Here is a 21,266-nt window from a genome sequence, read left to right as displayed (position 1 = left end):
CCCTGTGGTAGAACTTAGTTTTACGGAAAATAAGGTATTTGACAAGACGCTACTTTATTCAATTCCAAAAAAAATTAAAATGTGCATACATCTTCTAAAATAATAAAAATTAATTGGTTATGAAAGCCCATTGTAAGATTTTCAAAAACAATTTCTTCTGAAGATTTTTCTAATAAACAGTTTCTGGCAACTTCTTCAGTCCTGTCCCATCTTACTTTGTGTAATACCAATACTATATTGGACTCCTATTCAAGCATTCCACATTGTTGGGCACTGTAATGCTGATTAGACTAATTTTCTGAATTAAATCTTCACTAGCCCAATATTATTACATTATTTATAAGCTGTTTGTTGTTTTACAAGCTTTATCCATTAAACCAAATGAGTCTTTTCAGTGATACTTGTTTGAGTTGGGACCAGGACACTATATAACGTTCAACCCAAAAAAAGGTTACAATAAAGGACAATAACAAAACTGTTTGACTTTAAAAGTTGTTTTAGCAGTTGTGGAACTACTGAGTGAAAGTAGGGTTAGTTTCTTGTTGGAAGAGTGTGGCTTACACAACAAAACTCTTTGAGAAATATCTTTCTGTGTACTTGTTTTCACCCTCTGTCAAGCCCAGACCATCTAGTAAACAAAGGAAGTTAGAAGGTAGCCTTTTTTAATCCTTTATTAAAATTAGCATCCCATCAGTTTCTTATAGAAATAAAAAAACCCAATACTAAAGGGTCCTTAATAAAAGTGATAAAAATTGTTATCCATTTCTTCTTATGAATTCTCCAATAGACCTAAATTTGAATCCTCCCATCAATGTAAACCCATGTGTCATCCATATGATGGTGGTAAAATCAACAAACAAAAAGTTAATCTAAACTTTCTTGTTTGCATCCTGATAATAAAATTATTTCTCTTTTCTCTACAGTATACAATTTTATCTATCCAGCTGCTGCTACTTTATGCAAAGTAAACGTTCATTGTTTCCTTAAGAGTAAGAAAAAAAAGTATGCCATCAAAATTATCCAGATTTCAGTGCAAAACAATGCTCACTGGTACTAAAATATTAGGTAAGAAACAAAAATCATCTAAAAGGTAGTTTTTGGTTAGACCAAAGTTTCTTTTCAATATAAGTTCTCAAGCAGAATGGTAAGGAAAAGTAGGGAGGTTTTTTTATTTGGTTGTGGGTCTTTTTCTTTCCTTTGACTACAAAATAATTAGGGGTAACTTAATTTTACTGAACCAAATACAAGCTAGTCCTGACTTTGATACATGTGGATTCAATTTCTCCGTAATGCCAGATTCCCCATTTCTATTCAAATTACAACCCATAATTGAAAATTCATTATCTATTGAATCTTACATGTAGGACCATTACTTTTTAATGAAACCAAAACAAAACACCACAGCAGAAAATGTTCCCTAGCTTCCAAACATACCTTCCTTAAACTTCCATTTTTAATTAAAAATATGATATTAAAATCAGGCCTAATGTAACTTGCAAGATCTAAAACCCCATGTAAATACCTTGCTAAGAAGTTATTAAAAACATTTGTTACTACCTCATTAACTTCTAGGCATGTCAAACATGTCTATTAAAGAACATTAAAATTTAATCCTATGCCTACCTATTAAAAAGCAGAAAACAACGAGAGAAATGAAAGAACAACCCATTATTTCTAAAAGCCTGAAGCAATCAAGGCAGTGATAGCCATCCAGAACTGCAAAACAAAACCAAAAAAAAATGCTGATTTTACTACCTCAATAACATTGAGGCATCTTTTAGAAGGAGGAGAGTCTATTTTTGAGGGCAGAAAGAGATGAGTAAAATAATACACTTCTAGAATTATTAGAAGTATCATCATTACTATAATATTAAGCAAGGAATGTTTCTTAATATTTTTTATTTTCTATATAACATGGTGCAAGATTTAGAAGTATTATTAAGGTGGATAAGCAAATCCAGAAATAAACTGAGACTAATGAGGAATTACCACTAAACACCATCTTAGGTATAGAAGAAACAAAATCTCAAAAATCATTCAAAGTAGGAAATACCAGAAGTGACACTGTTGTACCACCACACTGGCACAGAAGAAAAGAGACAGGAAGGTAGAAGAACACATTTCAGAACTAGAAAAACCTTAAGACTGGATTTCAAAATCAGAAAATTGGCTTTCCTGTAATTCAGGAAAAAAGAAATCTTTTTTGCTATTTTTAACATAATCCTATTTCCAATAGATGTAAACCCTTTAGATTTAATTCCTTACATATAAACCTGTGTCATGTGAAATGCAATAGAAATTCCATATTGCAATGGAATAAAAATTGTGTCACTGCACATGTTGCTGCCAATTTCATTTATTTTTTTACCATACAAAACTCTACACAACTTCAGGCACAGAAGCCATTAGGCCTGCAGCTTTCAAGCAAAAATTTTTTACTTAAAACTGTCATAAAACTTTAAAAGATTTCATATTTTTAGAAGTGTCCAGGAAGCATCTGATTGGTTTGTTACATCAAAGAACTAGTTCACTGACATCCCTGCATCTGGACAAGACTGCGCGTTCATGAAAGAAATGCAAACTAGAAAACTTATTTTCCTGATAATTGACATTATAATCTGGCATGGTTGATGGTTTTCAACAGAAACTACCACTATTACCTGGAATTGTGAGATTCAGCAAAATACCTCACCCTTCATGACAGCACAGAATTGAGATAATGTGACAAGGAGGCCGGACAGCCAACCTGACATTCCAGCCCAAACCAAAAATTGTGTACTTCATTTCATAAAGGTAAATCTGAATATAAAATCATAAACAGTTTTTACCCATTTTGAACACAGATGCAGAGACACGTGCAAGTTACTGTTGCAGAAATGATTAGTTGAGTTTTAGCTGTCAATATAAATTCTTAAACTAACCTTTCTTCCTCATCTAACTTGAGTGCTACCACACATTGCAGTAATACCACAGTAAGCAAAGCAAGCCCTTCATGCAAGTGAACCTCCCTCTCTTTCCTTTTTCATTCCCCCTTCCTTTCTTTAGTGCAAGAGATCATCAGGTGAATGGAAGGCTGAAATAACCTATCTCTGCTCAGAGTCAAGCATATGCCAAAACTTCAATTTGTTGTTGAAATCAGCAGATTGGAGATTAAATGTTTAAACATTTGAAATCTCAATCATTCATCCATTTGTAAGAGGAAAGAAATATCTTCTTTCCCTTCATGCAGCAATATCAAAAGGACCTATTGTTACAATTTTTACCATTAAAGAGACTCAGTAAAAACACTTTTTTCCTCCTACTCACAGATAAGTCAGAAAACCTCCAGGTCTAACTCCATATTTCCCAATTTGACCAAACTTTTTCCATTTTATTTTCACATAAGAGGTGGCAATAAATTTGCTTTGCTAAGTTTGCACGTCTCAAACAGATGTAAAATACAAGTAATGCGGGGAGGTTATTTCAGAAGACTAAAAAGAAAGGATGCAGATGGCATTGCAACAAGAGGAGAATTTGTGACACAGATGAAAATACTTCCTAGACTGAAACCTTTTGTTAATCACGGAATTCTGACAACCAGTGAGGTATTTTTATCCGCACTGATTGCCTGGCTCCCCTGGGACAGTGGCTGTGCAGCAGCAGCAGGCCAAGGTCAGAGGACATCGCCCACAGTCGCTAAGCAACCAGCAGCCCTTCCTGGGATGAAGGACAGCAGGAGCAGGACAGGCAGCAGGAGCAGGACGGGCAGCAGGAGCAGGACGGGCAGCAGGAGCAGGACGGGCACCCACCGTGGGCATGGGATTGGCAGCACTCTCAGCACCCATCCTCTTCAGCCACGGAAATTACTGTGCTGTTGAATCAACTGAGGGCCCGCTGCTCACAGCTGGCAACAGTTGTACCTGAGGCAGGACTGGTGCTCCTGCCTTCCCCTGGAACACCAAGGACCACGGCCTGGCTGCATCTTGAATAAAGGTGAGTTTACAGGAAGTGGTGGGAGCCGTTCAATATTACTGTTTAGAAGTTATCTCGGCCAATACCAGAGGGTCTGTGTACCTTTTGGGAATAGCTCTTCCTATAGAATTGTTCCACATTATTAAGTCTTCCTATTATATGTTCTCTATGATTAGGTTTTACTATTTTAAGTTCTTCTCCAGATTTTACAACAAAACTGTACAAACAGACTTCACACTGATAGTGTGAATTAGTTGTTTTGCGTGTGCATTGGTTAATGCACGAATGCTTCAAACAATTAAGACCCAGAGGTGCTGATTAGTTTCCACTGTTTTAGAACCCAAGAAAATCTACTGAAATAAAGCACTGACTCTCAGCTGGACTCACGCAGTTTGAAATCATTTCATTTGTCTTTTGAAGAAAACAAAGCACATACAAGGTGTCCATGATCCTGGGGTTTAATATACAAACAAGGTATCACTTTTATGCTGTTGCACTATCAATATGAAACTCATGGTTTTTCGAGCATATTTTAAGACTGCAAGAACAGTTACTTTATGGATGGCTCTATAACCAGAGCATTTACAAGCAATTCTTCCAAACGATGGATTACAACGGAGAAAGTTTATTTCATTCTTTAAAAAAAAAAAATCAACTAAGCATTCAACCATTCAGTTAAGACAGCACCAATAACTTCCCCAAAGAAAATTACCATAAGACAAGAATATACAGTGTCCATTATTTATGTGTCCAGTGCAGAAGCATTTCCTTGGAGAAATCAAATTGGTTTTGTCACTTTTTGTCATCATATGCATCTATCTCCCACAATAAAAAAATACTTTCACTTTCACAATTACATATAGGTGCAAAACGTGAACATGGATAAAGTAATATACTGTTTACAGGAATGAGATGATTCCAAATTCCTAACAATCAGAGTTGAATTATGGTTCAAGATAAACTGAACAATGCTTATCATTCAGTGCTTTTCAGTGTATTGCAACAACAATTTTATTCTATAAATTGTATTTTCATGGTTAGGCTTCGCGAACGAAGATTTGGGAGTATATGATATGAAAAAAATCATTTAAATTTTATAAGCCATATAAACAAGTACTTGTAAATAATTAGTTGCCCATATTCAGAATGAAACACAATTTTTTAATGTTAATTCTAAGGAGACAAAGACCTTGAATTAGGACATACTTCAGCACAATCTCATAGACACTTAAAGTTACTGAAATGTAAGGGTATTTTTGCTAGATAAACACCTAAAAGTCTATCAAGGCACCCGCCTCAAAACTGATATTAATGGACATTTTACTGGTCCAACCAGCTGGTCAAAGGACTGAACTGACATAGAATGGGAAGTAGGAGATCTTGTTAAAGGATCTGACAGTGACTGGTATATAAATAAAAACACACCAGAACACACCAAAACACACCAATTGCAAAACTTTTACAATTAAGAAACGATGGTTTCTAAAATGTGCTGAATTGTATTTTTAACTTCTAGTTTTAATATGCTTTCATAAAGAAGAGATTACATTCAGTGGCTGATAACTGTTAGAATAGTTTTTTTACTACCAAAGCTGTTACATCAAACCCAAAACCTTTTGTTACCAAGGCTAACCCATTATACCTATACAAATTTCTTTGTCAAAATAGTTACATCTCACATACACATATTTTGGTTCCTAAATTTTTCATATTTTGTTTAAAAGTTATGAGGCATTTCTCATCTGTTAATTAATAAACAAATGCTGAGACAAACTTTGTGAACCTATACAGTATCTTTCAAGGCTCATTCAAAATTCTTTTTCTAAGACATTTCAACAATCCAGACACTTGCAATAAGTTAAATTGTGAAGGAATGGAGATTTTAACAAGATCTACCTTTTCCAAAGGCACTGTGTGTCTGACCTACCAACCATGAAGCTGCTGGAGCAGTCATGCACCAAGCCTGACTTCTTTCAGATGATGCACACATGACCTGTGAGGAGATTCTCCTGGAGAAGGCTCAAGCTCTGCAGCAGATCAAGTCACAGAAGTCAATGAAGGCATGGGAGCCAGAGAGGCAAGAAGAAATGAACATAAATATTAACTTTTATTTCCAAAATTATTTGTAAATAAATAATTATTTATACATAAACTATTTGTAAAGGAAAAATTTCATGATTTCAACCAAGACCAGAAAAGGTGATTTGCTGACATTCAAATATTGACCTGCAATTCGTAGGCAATTAGCTGGGAGAAAGCTGGATGTGCATCAAACTTTATAGCAGCTGACCTGGCAGCCAGGGAACAATGAGCAGAAAAAGATTTCTGCATCTGGAGGTTACTGCAATTAGCAAAGAGCATTCTGTGAAATCTCCTAAGACACAAAATTAGAACTGGCTCATATTCATATAAATTAAGAGGAATTTCATGTGGACGATTTGATGACTACATTCAGCTTTCAGTTGTTAGCAGATTTTTCAGGGTGGAAAATAAGCAGACTACAGATGGGGAAAACATTGGAGCTGGCTCAGCAGGGTTAATTCTGGCATGATGCTGCATAACTCGTCAGCTGCAGTGCCTCAGCACCACACTCCAGGGACAGGGGTAATTGTGCATGGAGCTGGCAGGGAGTCAGGAGCTGTGTTAGCTCTTGATCAGCATTAACCGTTCTAAATAAAGCTCAGCTCTACGGAGGCAAATGTAGGTGACTCCACGTGATCCTCCTCAGTACTCTGGAGCTTTCTTCCATGTGGAGTTTACTATTTCCCCAATAATAGCTAATGGAAAGGGACTACCAGCAGAAGAAAGATTTTGTCCAAAGATGTCCCATCCCAGTTTCAGCCCTTCTATACAAACTTCCCAAAAACATGAACAAGGAAAGGAGGAGATTAGTAGAAGGAAGTAGATCTTTGTATTGCCACAGGTGTACAAACAAAAACCTGCAATAAAGTAAAAAATAGAACACGCATTTGGTGTTCTTGTGACTATAGAGAGAAAATGCTTCATTACCATAAGAAGAGTTTTAACTGTTACTGAGCATTCCAGAGGGTTATAGTCCACACAAAGGTACACTTCCAGGGACACAGAACCACTCCACAGAAATTAAGGCAAACTGAATAAACAATTCACTAGAATAATATCCTGTGACGTGGTAAAGTGGAAAAAGTAAAAATAAAAGGAGGATCAAATTGATGCCTTGGTACAACTACATATATGACCAAAATCCACAAGATTCCTGGACATTTTACTAAAAAACTTCTAGAATAAATCTGATATGGACTATAATGAAAGTGAATTAGTATCAACAGGTAAAAAACTGCATTATCTATCAGGTCTGAAGAACACCTCTATGAGCTCTAAAAGGTAACCATATTTTATATTTGAAATGAAAGTACAAGTCCATTTTGTTGTCTGAAGGTCTATATTTTTCTCATAAGATCAAGAGATTTCCAAAGTGAAGTGTGAACATATCTTTTTCCAACATTAGAGAGACAAAGAAACTTTTGATGTTGAAGAAAAATTTGAGGAAATTTCTAGGGGCAGGTTAAAAGCCAAGCCTTGCAATACCAAGTTCCCAAACTTTTAGATCAAAAAAAGAATGTTAACAGATCAGGCAGGAGACAAGGAAGAACAAGCAGTGTGGGGGCAGGATTTGTTTCCTATGTCTATTAATTATTTGTAGCCAGAATTATTTTACATGAACAGACCGATAATGTGGTCTTGCAGATTTTGATCACTATTGCAGTCTATTGATCCAATCCACAATCAGCTGAATGCAATGGAAACAGTCTTTAATGAGGAATTTAAATATGCCTGCAAAACAGATTCTTATTTCTTTCTTCCTTCATTCATCTCGAGTCATATCAAATCTTTTATCTTCACATAGAATCCAACATAAAACTCACCCTATAGCAACACACAGTGAAAGCATTAAAAAAAATAAAATAAATAAATAAATAAATAAAAAAGGGGTAAGCCCAAGGGCAGCTGGGACAAACTGTGCTTTACCACATCTACACAGCACAGCAAATGACTCAAGGTTTCAGAGCAAGGCCTCTGAGCTGCACTGCTCAAATCAAGCCATTTCAGAGTACCTGGAGAAAGGAGCTTCTTGAAGACTGTCAGCAGCACCTCTATCCACTTGAAAAAAACTAAACAACACATGGCACACCATTTATGGTGCATTTACATATATATATTAATGATGGGAGTCTAGTACAACTCTTGAGCTCAAATGCATCATTGTAGATAATTATTTTAAATGTTGCTAGGAAGAAGTTATTGTCACACAGCTTCAACAATAGATTGTTCCAAATCTATTCCAAAAACCATACAGAAATGGAATCTCAGATTTTAGTTACACTATCAAGAGGCACTGAGTTATCACAAGTATAGAAAAATAAGAAAGTTGTTATTTAGTTGAAATAGAGGAAAAAGATGAATTGCAACACTAGTAGGAATTCTTTTGTTATCTGATTTTCCACAAAGCATTTTTACTTTTACAGTAAAATATTGAAAACAAATTTATTCACAGTGATGTCTCTGTGCTTCATAGAATTTTCAACACTCATCTACCTTGGTAGGAGCCATCTACTTGCTCCAGAAATACCTTTCCAGAATAAAACAGAAACAGTAGAACAATTACCAAACTGTAATTACAACTGGAAAAACTCGTTGAAGGACTTAGTCCCTGATCAATAAACCCAAAAATTATGGGCAGTGAAGAATTATAAAGACTGACTCCCAACATATCTCACAGAAAGGAATTTTAGAGAAACATCTTTTCTAGAAGAATCCTCTCATTTGATCTGGAATAAGAAGAGATGCAATCCACTCACACTGTCAAGTTGATGTAGATGACTATGCAATACGACCTCACCAAAAAGGTGTGTGACCTCCACATTAGTTATTGGCCAAAGAGCAAATAAGATCTAAAAAAATTAAAGACCTAAATACCATTCTGAAATAACAATATTACTTAACAGTAATAAGTAAAAGTAATAAGTAAAAGACTGTGTTAAGAAGTTGGTCAAAAGCAGGGAAATCTAAATTTGTCAAGTGTTTAGCAGGCCTTAGTAAATTCTTCAGAACTGAAAATTTAGAAAATATTTCTGTTAAGTCACTGCTGAGGTTACTAATGCTGAGCAACAGTATTTTACTTATGATAAGTCCATAATTTGTCTAATAGGAGTAAATGAAAACTAACTCAATCACTCTAGTTAGTTCCTTAGCACTCACTACGGAAATGCAAATCAGATTTGCAACAGGAAAAAAAAGGAAAGGAGAATAAATATCATTATTATATTTGAAAAACCATCAGCAATGAAAATTACTATTTTTTTCCCTAAATTATCTGCTTCTTGTATATTCCAATTCATACCTTGATGCCAAAAATTACCACTTATTATTGCTATTCTGGTGAAATCCTATGCCAGATGTCTAACTATGTCTGCTCCTGTATTATAGAGCAATACTGTTCTAAGATGAAGCAAAATTCAGAAATCCATACAGCTGACTAAATATAATTTGGGTTGCTGTTATCCACATGAACAATGGCATATAAGATATAATAGGGTATATATATATATAATAGGACTAGAGAAATTCATAATCCTTTCATACCTGTGAGAGGGCTAAAGACACCTGTAACACTATGGAGCATCATTAATGCATTTATTCAGACCTGGAATACAGGCAGGTGCTGAAGAAAAGGCCAACAGTCAAATTTGCTGAGATGTATGATGTGAATTCACCTAGCTGAGGCATAGAAAATTCAAACCAACCCTCCTTTCACTTATACCCAAAGAACTGTCAGTACTGAAATGAAAAACCCACAATGCCATGGAAATGCAAGTCAAGCAAGAAAAGAAGCTATCAGACTTTTTCAGCATCTAAATCCTCTTTGTCTAAGAAAAAAATAAAAACTGTTTTGGAAAGCTAACTTTATTTATGTGACTCAGAGTTAAAAGACAACAGAAGCTACAGAAATTACATTCCTGCAACTACAGTGCAAAAAAAATCTTAGGCATTGAACAGATGCCTAAGCATCAAACGAGCTGGGAATCGAACAGATGTTATTCTGATAAAGGTAGAGGAAAACCAGGAAAATATACATAGAAATTATTTCAAATAGATTGCCTTCTAATGGTCGTTTGATGTATCTAGGTACTCATCTAGCTCATATCCTCAAAGTCATTCCAAACACTGTGAAGGTCAAAGGCAAGGGCAGCTTTGCGGTTCAGGAACAGCAGTGCTGGAGATGTGGATGTCAGAGCAGGACCCCAGTCCAGTTCTTCCTTCCCAAACCAGCAAACACAGCAGCGCCCTTGTTTAGAGCATATTTTGTACATTAAATCAAAGCTTCTATAACTATAAAATTCCACGGAACAGACACAAGTGCTCTGTGATTAAACCAGAATACATTGATTTCCTCATTCTATTATGAATATCTATGGCAAATATTTCAGCTTATCTGCTATACAAACTTAACATTCAATCCCTAAAGTTTAACTTCTGTCCTTTTTTTCCTGATGCTGCCTGTATTTCATGTCTTAAGCAAAGAAGTGCAAACACAACATGATATTCCATATTCGTCTTCATCCCACTTTTTTCATGAGGTTTAAGGGACTATAAATTACTTATTCTACTCATTCCACAATTCAGTGACTGCAACCACATTAGTTTCTGATCATTCCTACATTAACTTTGGTTTCCTCTGGGTTTGACATGATTGTCTTTAGAATGAAAGCAAACTCTTCTGAAATGAGGGATACAAGTTTCATCAGCTTAACCTGATCAGCAATCAGTCAAAGACCTTTACAATTCCCTTGAAAAACAGAGAGTCTCACCTGTGGTATTCTAAAAAGACAGAAAAATAAACCATGCAGATCAACAATTGATACTCAAAAGTTTTACAGTTATCTCCAAAATTAGGTTAGATAATGGCAAAGTTCACATCTAAATCAATACATCGTTAAACACTCAGGAACTTTTCCCACTAGACACCACAACTGGTAGAAACCTCTGTCTGAACACAGGAGCTTTCAGAAAACAACAGTTCATTGACTAAAATGAGTTTTGTGCTGGCACCTCTGATCAGAGGAGGCCAAATCACAGCTGTGTTTCTGATGGAAGCTCTCTCTCCCTACAGCAGCACTAGCGCTCTGCTCCAAGATCACTGAACGCTGCACCTTGAAGCCCTGAGCTGCAGCCCCACTCAAAGTCAGAGAAGAGAATTCCAAAGCCATAAGAACGCCAGGGTAACTCAAAACTTTCAAGACCTCTCAGTTCAGAACCGGCCTTCTTACTGTCAAGAAGTTTGGAAGAGCTTCTACCAGGCAGCAGCTCTCAGAGCTCAACAGCTGCTTGCAGTAAAGGCCCCACCTCCAAGTGGGGTATACTTTCACACCATAGGCAAGGAGCTTAAAAAAAACTGAAAATACAGAATAGAACTGGATGCAAGCATATTTTGGGAAAGAAAAATGTCCTCAGAACTAGAAATCCCAAGTTGGAAGATGCTGCAGTACTGATTACAAAGTGAAAACATATGCAGAAATCCACAAAGATGCTACACTTGTGTTTGCTGTGTGTCACTTGTTTGCTAACACAGCTGTCCTTCCAGAGTACCCATTGACTGATTGTCTCATATAAACATAAAATATGGTTCAATCATTCACTAAAATGTTGCATTAACAGAAAATTCTCCATGTTCCTAAATCAAATGCAGAGAAGTTTGGGGCCAGTACCCTGGTTTGTTACTGCTAGCAGGACTTGATAATCAGAGGGCAAATCTGTAACTGATAAATCTATTATGCTATTCTTAAGCAGGCCTTTGTGAAAAGGCAGAATTGCTGTAACTATTAATCCTTCCTTTCTCATTCACCTGCAGAAGGAGTTAAAATTGGATGTTGCAGGGGAAGCTGTTTAACTGGGGAGAATTGTGTTTTGGAAGCAAGTGGCACAGCTGACCTTGCTCCTCCGTTTTTTCACCTTAGAGATTTTCTTGGCTACATTTCAAGAAACCAAAGCTCAAATTACTGAAATAACTAGTTCCAAATTTATATTTACTATGTTTATAGACAAAGAAATTACTATGAGTTTACTTCACCTTTAAGTGGTCTCACAGTGGAGTCATAAGCAGCCTTCTAAAGATGCTCCACATTTTTAGCATGCTCTGTACAAGCCAGGTCCCCACACACCCTCAGAAAGATGATCAAGAACTTCTACAACATCCACCCAGTACCTTTCCATTACTTTTAAGAGGAAATAGTTAGACAAATTTTAACATTAGAGTCTATTACAGTTATGTAAATTAAGTCAACCTGTCCTTCCTTCAATTAAACATGTTAATTTCCCAGGGGACTCAGCACCGTTTTCTTGGGTTGTCACATATGCCATCAGCACACAGGACGCTGCAGCCTTAAAAAGAATTAATCAAGTAGCTGATCTCACAGACCTTCTCTGTGTCAGTAAACCTCGTGTAACCCAACTCACTGAAATTCAAAGACGTTCTCAAATGGGAAAGTTTCTCAGATCCCTACACACAAGAACACAACCCTGGTGTTACATAGTGACAATAAATGCCAGAAAACAACCCTCTTGCCACCAGGCAGCAGAATTAGGAATCTCAACACAAAAGGCATTTAGCTCATAAATTATTAGATTTTTCCATGGCCTTCTTCCTTCTGTTAAACATTCAGTTTGCCTGAAAACTGCTGAATTTGCCTGAATATTGGATGACAACAAAAGTACAAGTATATAGTCAATCACAAATTATTAATACACTGCTAGGTGTGTATGAAACCTAAGAAATTTGGTTTGGCTTGCCATTACAGAGATTCATTCATTAGTTTGATTTTGATAAAAGGTATTTAACAATTTGCCTATTTCTTCAGCAGAGGAAACCATACACCTGATAAACCTTTAAAACAAATATACAAATAAAATTTGTATTAATTTTTACAAATTTGCAAATTTAAAGCACAAATCATTAGGGCTGAATAAGAAACATGAGAGTTGTCATGTAGTTCATGGTGATAGTGACTGTTCTTATTGACAAACACAGCTAACAAATACTTCAAAAGGAGATCACACCAACTTACCAAGTTTGGAAAATTACAAAAAATTGTTTATATATTTTCCTTAGCCACATTATTTAATTAACAGCTGATGCCCAAAAGAATTTAACTGTCTCATTCATGTTTAATTTTTAAAGGACTGTTCTTGTCACAAGATTACCTTCAGATTCTTCTTGTTTGTCTCTGTATCAAAGTGAACGAGTAGTCCACCCCAGGTTATTCAAATCTTCTCATATCTACTAATCTGCTAATCTTTCTCTGGGTGATATCTATTTCTGTCCTCTCTATCTTGTAACTAAAGTTACCTGAACTTGACTTCAGGGGACCAAGTATTCATTCAGAGAAGGGAACAGCATTCTACAACAGTTTCTATTCTCTTGTGACATTATCTGCACATCTTAAAATTGCATTTTGAGCACTCAGGCTCAGTGAGGAGTATACCACATACCCCCACTAAAACATATGGGTCTGCCTCCCAGAGAACCAGAGTTTATTTAGAATATGCATGGTTGACTGAAGCTATTCCTTCTCTTGCACATTTGTCAACAACAAACTTCAGCTTTATTAGGTCCAGTACAAAGGACCAGATAAGGGCAACCCAGACTGAAGAAGAGGCTTGTTATAAAGAAAAGGAATCATATCTTGTTACTTTTTTTACAGCTATTGTTCCTACAGCTACCCAAAAGTCTTCTCAGGCTGGCAATACAGTTGCTGTTGTAACTAATACCTGAGGTACAGCAAAGTTCTCAAAATCATTAACATTCAGTGACCTTATCTCAGTATAACAATCCTACTTTCACAGTCAAATTGAATCCTGTTCTTACCTCATTCAAGAGCACCTTGTTCACAAACACCTTTGCTACAGAAGTCTTTGAAATACTGATCATTGATCTATTACCCTGCTTCCAGTGGGAAAGAACATTATGAAACTAAATTAATCTGTAAACTGCTAGCCTGAATATTTGCCAGAGACAGAAATAGCCCAAATGGTTGATTTTTTTTTTTAATAAGAAGGCTTTTTTTCCTTACAATTTAAATATATCCTGATAGGCCACTGATGTGTGATTTAGAATATGGTATTTCAATATTATGCTTCTTTATAAAGTGCTTCTCACTCAGCATTCTTAGAGCCTTCATATATATTCACAAATTAACCTTTTGAAAACCCAGGATTAACTGAATTTATAGAGAAGAAACGTAAGTGAGAAGATGATGAGAGTTTTTGCCCGGTGTGACTCAGCAAGGCAGTGAGAATTCCAAGCACCAAACCCTGATATTCCTAGTCACAATGTATCACTTCCAGGCCTTTCTATAGAGTTTATAACTATTTTTCAGGTTCACAGCAGAATATAATACTAAAAATACAGTACAATTTTTACACTTACTACAGCTTGTATAACTGTAAAACAAACTCAGGTGAACTTGAAAAATAATATAGGACAGTGACATGTACTGCTGAACTCAAACAGGTTACATGTGCAGCACTCAAATCAGCTTTTGAATGCAAGAGTGCTTCTTTGTAAGAGATTACACTCAGCCAATAGAACAAATTAAACAGTTTTCTTATCAAGTAAACATTACTTGATAAATGTTTATCTTGATGTGCATTTCCCCTGTTAAAAAAATTGTTGGAAAACTGCACTGACAATTTATGTTGTGTGGAAAACAAATTACTTGGAACACAAATGTAACGCAAAATATCACAAGGGCTTGATATTTAACAAGAACAGAGTGAGACATGAGAGCATCAAAAAAACAACCCCAAAACCAAAAAACCACCAGCCTGTGTTTATGGTAAAGGGGACACTGTTTTCAGCAGACCCATATCTGCCTATTAAAATGGAATTTTAACTAATCATCTTTTAAGATTCCTCAACTCATTACCCCACGATCAAGCAAAATCCTGCTAAATGCCACTTCTGAAGTTATTGATCTCAAACAAGACCTTCTTTGAAGGGCAATATGTACAGGATTTTAGGAGAGCCCTCAAAAGGAGGGGAGCAATTCTACCTCCTGTAATACTGAGTCAAGTCACACAACTCTGCTTGTATGGAGTTTTAGGAATTTGCTCCACTAAACACAATTTCCAGAGCTACATAATATATGAATTACAATATCAAGTCAGGTATTTCAAAGGAAAGTAAAACAATGATGGTTTTTAAGCAGATATTGTTGCAAAGTGATTCTCTTAGATCAAAGAATATAAACTGCAATAAAATCCGACATATGAAAAATTGAACCATCTTAGCATAGCATATCTCCTACTATTATTCAGTTACTTTACACCTGATCCAGCTCTTTGCAGTCTTTAATCACAAAAAAATTATTAAAAACCAACACTTGAAACTTTCATTTATATGAGGGAATTCTTCAGGACCAAATAGTTTGCTCTATGTAATGACCTGACTAGCATTTACAAAGAACTGTTTTGAACAGATTTAGCAGGAGCATTTCAGGACATTGGAAAAGAAAATACAAAGGGTTAGTGTGCAGATGGTACCCAAATAATAACTTCTGGTCCAACCCCTGCTCAGGTGAAGGCTATTGCTATGCCAAGGCACTGGGAGTTTTGGCTACTCAAGCCAAGAATCTCCAAGGATGGAGGTCTTACAACTCTTCTAAATGTCTACTTCAGTGTTTGACCACCATGATTGTGAGGAATTTTTTTCCTTAGATTTAACTGGAACTTCCCCTTCTATAACATGTGTGTCACCTCTCGTCCTTTCACTGAGCACGTCTGAGCAAAGTCTTGCTCCATCTTCTCTGTGACCACCCATGGGGCAGCTGAGAATGGCTCTTAGATCCCCCTTAGCCTCCTCTTCTCCAAGGAAAACAAACTGAGCTCCCCCAGCCTCTTCTCGCACACAGTATATTCATCAGAGCAAATATTTAAATTCTGCACTTGAAAGCACTGCACGAGTGAGCAGAGTTAGTCAGCAGGAAATGACATGGTACCTCACAACTGAGGCTCATCTACATCCAAATTAAAGAAGAAAACTGCAGGGCATCTGCTAAATATACATGTTGCTGTTATTAAAGGTAAAAGACCAAACAGAGTGGCCACATCACAAAACACTTGCATCACAATAGCCACATAATCCAGGTATATACCCTTCATTAATGAGCACAGAATGAAAAAAAGCATTTTAAATATACTAGAGAATTCATTAGGAATTTAAGTATATACCCTTCATTAATGAGCACAGAATTAAAAAAAGCATTTTAAATATACTAGAGAATTCATTAGGAATTTAAGGATTAGAGACCTTTCAGAAGCAACGTCAGTATTTAATAGAAAACAGGATCATGTGAGGAATTAATCAGGATATTGACATGAAGGTGATTTAGCAGTTAGATTAAAGGATGTCCTTTTACACAGCACTCTCCAGTGCAACCTGAAATAACCTGGCCAATGAAATTCGTACCATTTCCCCTGAAGGATTAGACCAGTGAGTCAAGAAACAACAATCCTTCTTCGTGGACCTGTTTGCTAACTCTGGATTTCTGCATTCAGCATTAAAGACCACATTATCAGAAATCTACTGAGAACAGAAATAAATTCAAGGAAAAAGAAACACAAACCCAACAGAGGATAAAAAAAATAAAAGCAGGGGTCACAGAGCAAAAAAACTGAAATCACTGCAGTATAGTCTATAAACATTCAAATACTATGATCAAAGACGAGAATAAATTCACCTGGCCTTCAAAAGTACAAAAAAAAAAAAAAAAAGGAGAGAATGAAGAAAAACATAATCAGGCAGAAATTCAGGAGGAGAAATCAAAAATAATTTTAAAAATATAAAAATAATTCTAAAAAAAAAACTTAATATACAACCTACTGTCCAGTTTTTGTAGTACCAGTTCCTTCACTGACTTTTTTAAACTCAGGTTACACCTTTCTAAAATTCTATTTTAAATAAGTTGCCCACAATTACATCTAAAAAATATTTTTTGTTCTAGGTGTGGAAATACAGCCATTAGAATCAACACAACAAATCCTCCCCAAAACCAAAGAGATCTCTTTGCCACTAAAAGAGTTGCTTGAACACTGACTCAAAAATGCTCTTGCATCAGTGGTACCAACGTCATGCTCAGAAGTGAAACATCCAGTCATCACTAGTCAGATTGGAGAGAAGAGAACTGCAAAGTCAGAGTTCTGGTTAAGTATGCTTGGGCACTTCTTGTTTCCTAGTTCTGACTACTGACACTATCTATAAAATAACTAAAAGCACACTAAAAAGCAGCAAAGTAACAGAATTAGGGAAAATTATCAATCAAAAGAAAGAAGAACAAAATTTAAAATTAACGAAAAAAAACAAACAAGAAAAGGAACTAAAACAAAGCATTTATGAGAGTACTTTAAAATACATTAATAATTTAATATTTCTTCATGTGATAGCCTTTTAATGAAATTAGCACTAGCATGGGATCAAATAAACATCATGCAACTCAACGCAATTAGCTGAGTTCAGTTTCTGTATTTCTAAGTCAATCACGAAATTTTTCATTTCCCAATTAGTTATTTTGTATCTTATGTCTCTAAAATTATCTCATAAGCCACAAATACAAATTAATTTTTACATAAAACTTTCCTGATAAAGAAAAACAGTTTTATTGGATTACATACGTCCTTAGAAATAACAGAGTAGTCATTACACTAGTCATTAGAAAAAAAGGTTAAAGATTGTTTTTAAAAGTAAAATATAAATAAAAATTTAGAGATTACAAAGTAAATGTAACTTTAATATCTGTTACTCAGTTCATTTCAGTTTATTTCATCAAATTCTCTTAGTGTAAAGCTGAGAATTGGCCAATTTCAAATTCCTGAAGAAAGGCAGTTGAATTCACTATAATTTTTGTACAATTCCATTGGGAATACACGTGATTTCTTTGCTCAGACCAACATTTAAAACACTTCAACACAGTAATTCTATTTTTTCTTTACAGAAACTGGAAGTATGGTAAAGAGAAGTGGGAAAAAATTCACAACCACAAAGAGAAATAGAGGTACATCAGAGCAATGTCCTACAATGTGAAACCAAAATCCACAACAACACATGCCTGAAATTTGCAAAGCAAAGTACCTTCAAACCATAAATAATGTGAGATATACACACATGCATAATTCATGGCATGGATGTACTAAAAGGACCTATAATTTCTGTTGTTAAATAAATAATGAGTTACTAAAGCAGTTTTAAGATGAAATCATGGAATTGGCTTGTCTAAGTTAAATACGTCACTTGGTGACAGGAAGGCTCTGGACTTTCAGAAGTATCTCACTTGTATGTGATCTCAGTTTTATTCTTTTCCCATGCCAGCACCAGCACACACAGATGCATCAAAGCCAGTTACAGTAGAATCTTCAGGAGTAAAATTGATGTGCAATCTCCAAGTTTGTCTCACAGCAATCCTTCTGCATTATCAGCTTCACCGTGCCCAGTTGACTCATGGGCACATTCAGAACATTTTGTCTTCATTCTAACATCTCAACACATCTGAACAGAATTACTGAAATATTGCCTTCAATACAGGAAGTAACATGAAAGTATTTTTGTCTTTTTAGAGAAGCAGGATTCCCAAAGAAATCCAGCTCCATCACAAATTGCAAAAACTCAAACATATTTTCCATTATCTGAGTATTTAAGCATAATAATTTCTGTTCTTTTTTCCCCTCTTTGCGTTCTCCTCTACAAGTCCAACTATTCAGTAACAATTTCAGCATTAAGATAAAAAACTCTGTCTAGTTATATCCCAGTGATCCCCTAATTAAGTCACTAGTTTTCTCATAACTCTTAGGAATACATGAAAAAATCCTTATAGTTATTTATTTATTGTCACTGAATCAAACATGACTGTTTATTCCTTTCTTTGTAGTAGTTTAAGCCATTAAGTATCTGTTAAGGTCTTAGATATCTGACTGACAGAGCAACCCAAGAAATAAAGCATTTGTATAATATTATTTATTCCCTATTTTGACAAAATGAACAAAACCTCAAAAATATATACTGTGTTTATATTATGCCTTTAAAAAACCCTGCCTGGTCCCTACTTAAAGTTACATTTCAAAACTATATTAACTTCCTAACTACCTGGGATCCATACTTCAGCTGCTGACTTGAAAGCTTGAAGTGGCATTCGTTTGTTTATCAGCATTCCCTGCAAGGGTCATTACTTGATATTTTATAAAAAGGAAACAAAAGGTATAACACCATAAGCCTCCTCTTATTAGTTAACAAAAAGCATAACTGCTACGAACAAATTGTCTCTCTTTTATTAGAAAAAACAATTAAACTCAGTTCCCCAGGCATAACACTTCACAGGAGGTGTGATGGCACAAGTGTTACATTTTACTAGGTCTTCAAAAGGGTCATTAATCTTTCAGTCATGGATCTCACAACAAGCAGAAGCAAACACACAGCGCTCTCTTTCTCTCTTTGCAGCAATAGAAACATAGTAAACTCTTAAGAAGACAAGATCTAAAATTAGCCAGAGAGAAATCTATTTAATCCACTTTCATCTCTCCAATTTTACAGAATCTTATTAGTGTAAATATTTTCACTTTCATTGTTACATTGAACCAGCTGAGGCTTTTCAAGGCAAGCACAGAACTCTGTGCTCCTACTTTACAATGACTTTTAGACTCACCTACACATTAAGTCTTCAGTAAACGTATTATCCCTTTCATCTATTCAGCAGTATAATTCAGATACTACGTGACCAAAGAACAGTAAAATAAAGCCTAAAAAGCAGACTGAAATTACTTGAAATCATTTGCTTCTCTGTCAGATCCACTTACAAGCGAGAGCACTGACAAAGCAATGGTCGCCAATCCATCCAGGCTTTTGTACGCTGCTCTCACAGAAAGTAATCCAGCACATACACATGCAGGAAACAAACCTGGGTCCCTGCACCTGCTTTTCCTTATCTGGAGAGAGGGAAAATTAAGTTTTTGTGAATTTCTGAGCATGATAACAAAGATTGTCATCTTTAATGCTAGAGAAAAAAAAAAAACAACAACACAATTTCACGTGACAATAACTACATTCAGTTATGTTATCACATTAAATCCCAATATGACCAAGAGCATTAGAAAGATACTGCTTTTTGACTCTCTGTATTTTAGACCATTATCCCTACTCTGAGCATTCTGACCTCTCAGAATTCAAAATCAATCCAACAGGCACCCGAAACGTGGGAGAGAGCATTCCTAGCCTATGAAAACGACCCCTGGAGACACGATTTAAGGATTAGCATTCAATGCAGTACAGCATCCGCTTCCAAGGACCATCCCTTTCACCTTACAGTAAGGCAATGCTGAATAAACTGCGAGGACTGACTGTAGTACTGACATTAACCTGGGAGGCACCGGCTGAGCTCAGCCCCATCCTCGCTCAGCCTGGCCGAGCCCCTCGCACGCCGCCGCTCCCTGCGATGCCCGGGGTAGCGGCTCCAGGGTCGGGAGCGCATCCCACGGCACGGATCCCAGCCCGCAGGGCCGGCAGCCCCTCGGGGAACTCGGGGAGCGCCGGGGCCACCAGAAACGGCACCGGCGGCGGCATCGGGGGGGGCGCGACAGCGCCCGCCAGGGACCGGGACCGGCGAACGGGAACGGCGGACGGGAAGGGGCACGGAGGGTGCGGAGCGGGGCAGGGCGGGCAGAGCCGCCCGCGGACGGGGCAGGGGTGAGGCGGGAAGGGACATTCGCTGTGTTCCCGCAAAGCGCGGGGACACCCAAGGGCAGGGACGGGCACAAGGACGCGCGGCGGGCGGGCGGCGCTGGGGCGCGCCCCTTACCTGGCAGGAGTCGCCGGTGACCCCCGGGGGGCAGGTGCAGCTGTAGCCGGGCGAGGGCTGGGGCAGGATGAGCTGTAGGCGGCGCGGCGGCGGCAGCGGCGAGCAGGTGCCGTTGTTGTGGCAGGGCTGGCTCAGGCAGGGGTCCCGGCCCGGGGGCGCGGCGCTGGCCGGCGCGGGGAGGCAGGCGCGGCGCTGGGCCAGGGCGAGCAGCAGCAGCAGGACGAGCGGGGCGGCTCGGGGCATGGCGGCGGGGCGCGCGGGTGCGGGCGCCGCTCCGCTGCGGGCGCCGGCAGGGAGGGAAGGAAGGAGGGATGGAAGGAGGGATGCAGGAGGCAGCGGCCGCCCGGCTGCTCCCGGCCCGCGTTCCCCGGGCAACGCGCGGGAGGGGCCGGGCCGGGCCGGGGCGGGGCGGAGCCGCCTGCAGCGACACCCGCGGCCGCC

At 37.5% G+C, this 21,266-nt stretch overlaps 1 protein-coding gene across 1 annotated transcript in view; it reads right to left on the bottom strand.

Annotated features, from left to right (window-relative positions):
* The window catches only part of DNER (delta/notch like EGF repeat containing), a 119,863-nt gene extending 98,760 nt beyond the window's left edge, over nucleotides 1–21,103 (bottom strand). The window contains exon 1 of the mRNA XM_027686217.1: nucleotides 20,826–21,103. Within this exon, the coding sequence (XP_027542018.1) occupies nucleotides 20,826–21,068 (243 nt within the window). The 5' untranslated portion in view covers nucleotides 21,069–21,103. The remainder of the gene's footprint in view (nucleotides 1–20,825) is intronic.
* Nucleotides 21,104–21,266: the final 163 nt, after the last annotated feature.

The sequence above is a fragment of the Neopelma chrysocephalum genome, unplaced genomic scaffold (assembly GCF_003984885.1).
Source record: "Neopelma chrysocephalum unplaced genomic scaffold, ASM398488v2 Primary Assembly neopelma1_70, whole genome shotgun sequence".
In the NCBI taxonomy this organism is placed as follows: domain Eukaryota; kingdom Metazoa; phylum Chordata; class Aves; order Passeriformes; family Pipridae; genus Neopelma; species Neopelma chrysocephalum.
The sequence above is the reverse complement of the archived record's forward strand: the minus strand, read 5'-3'. Positions and strand labels throughout refer to the sequence as shown.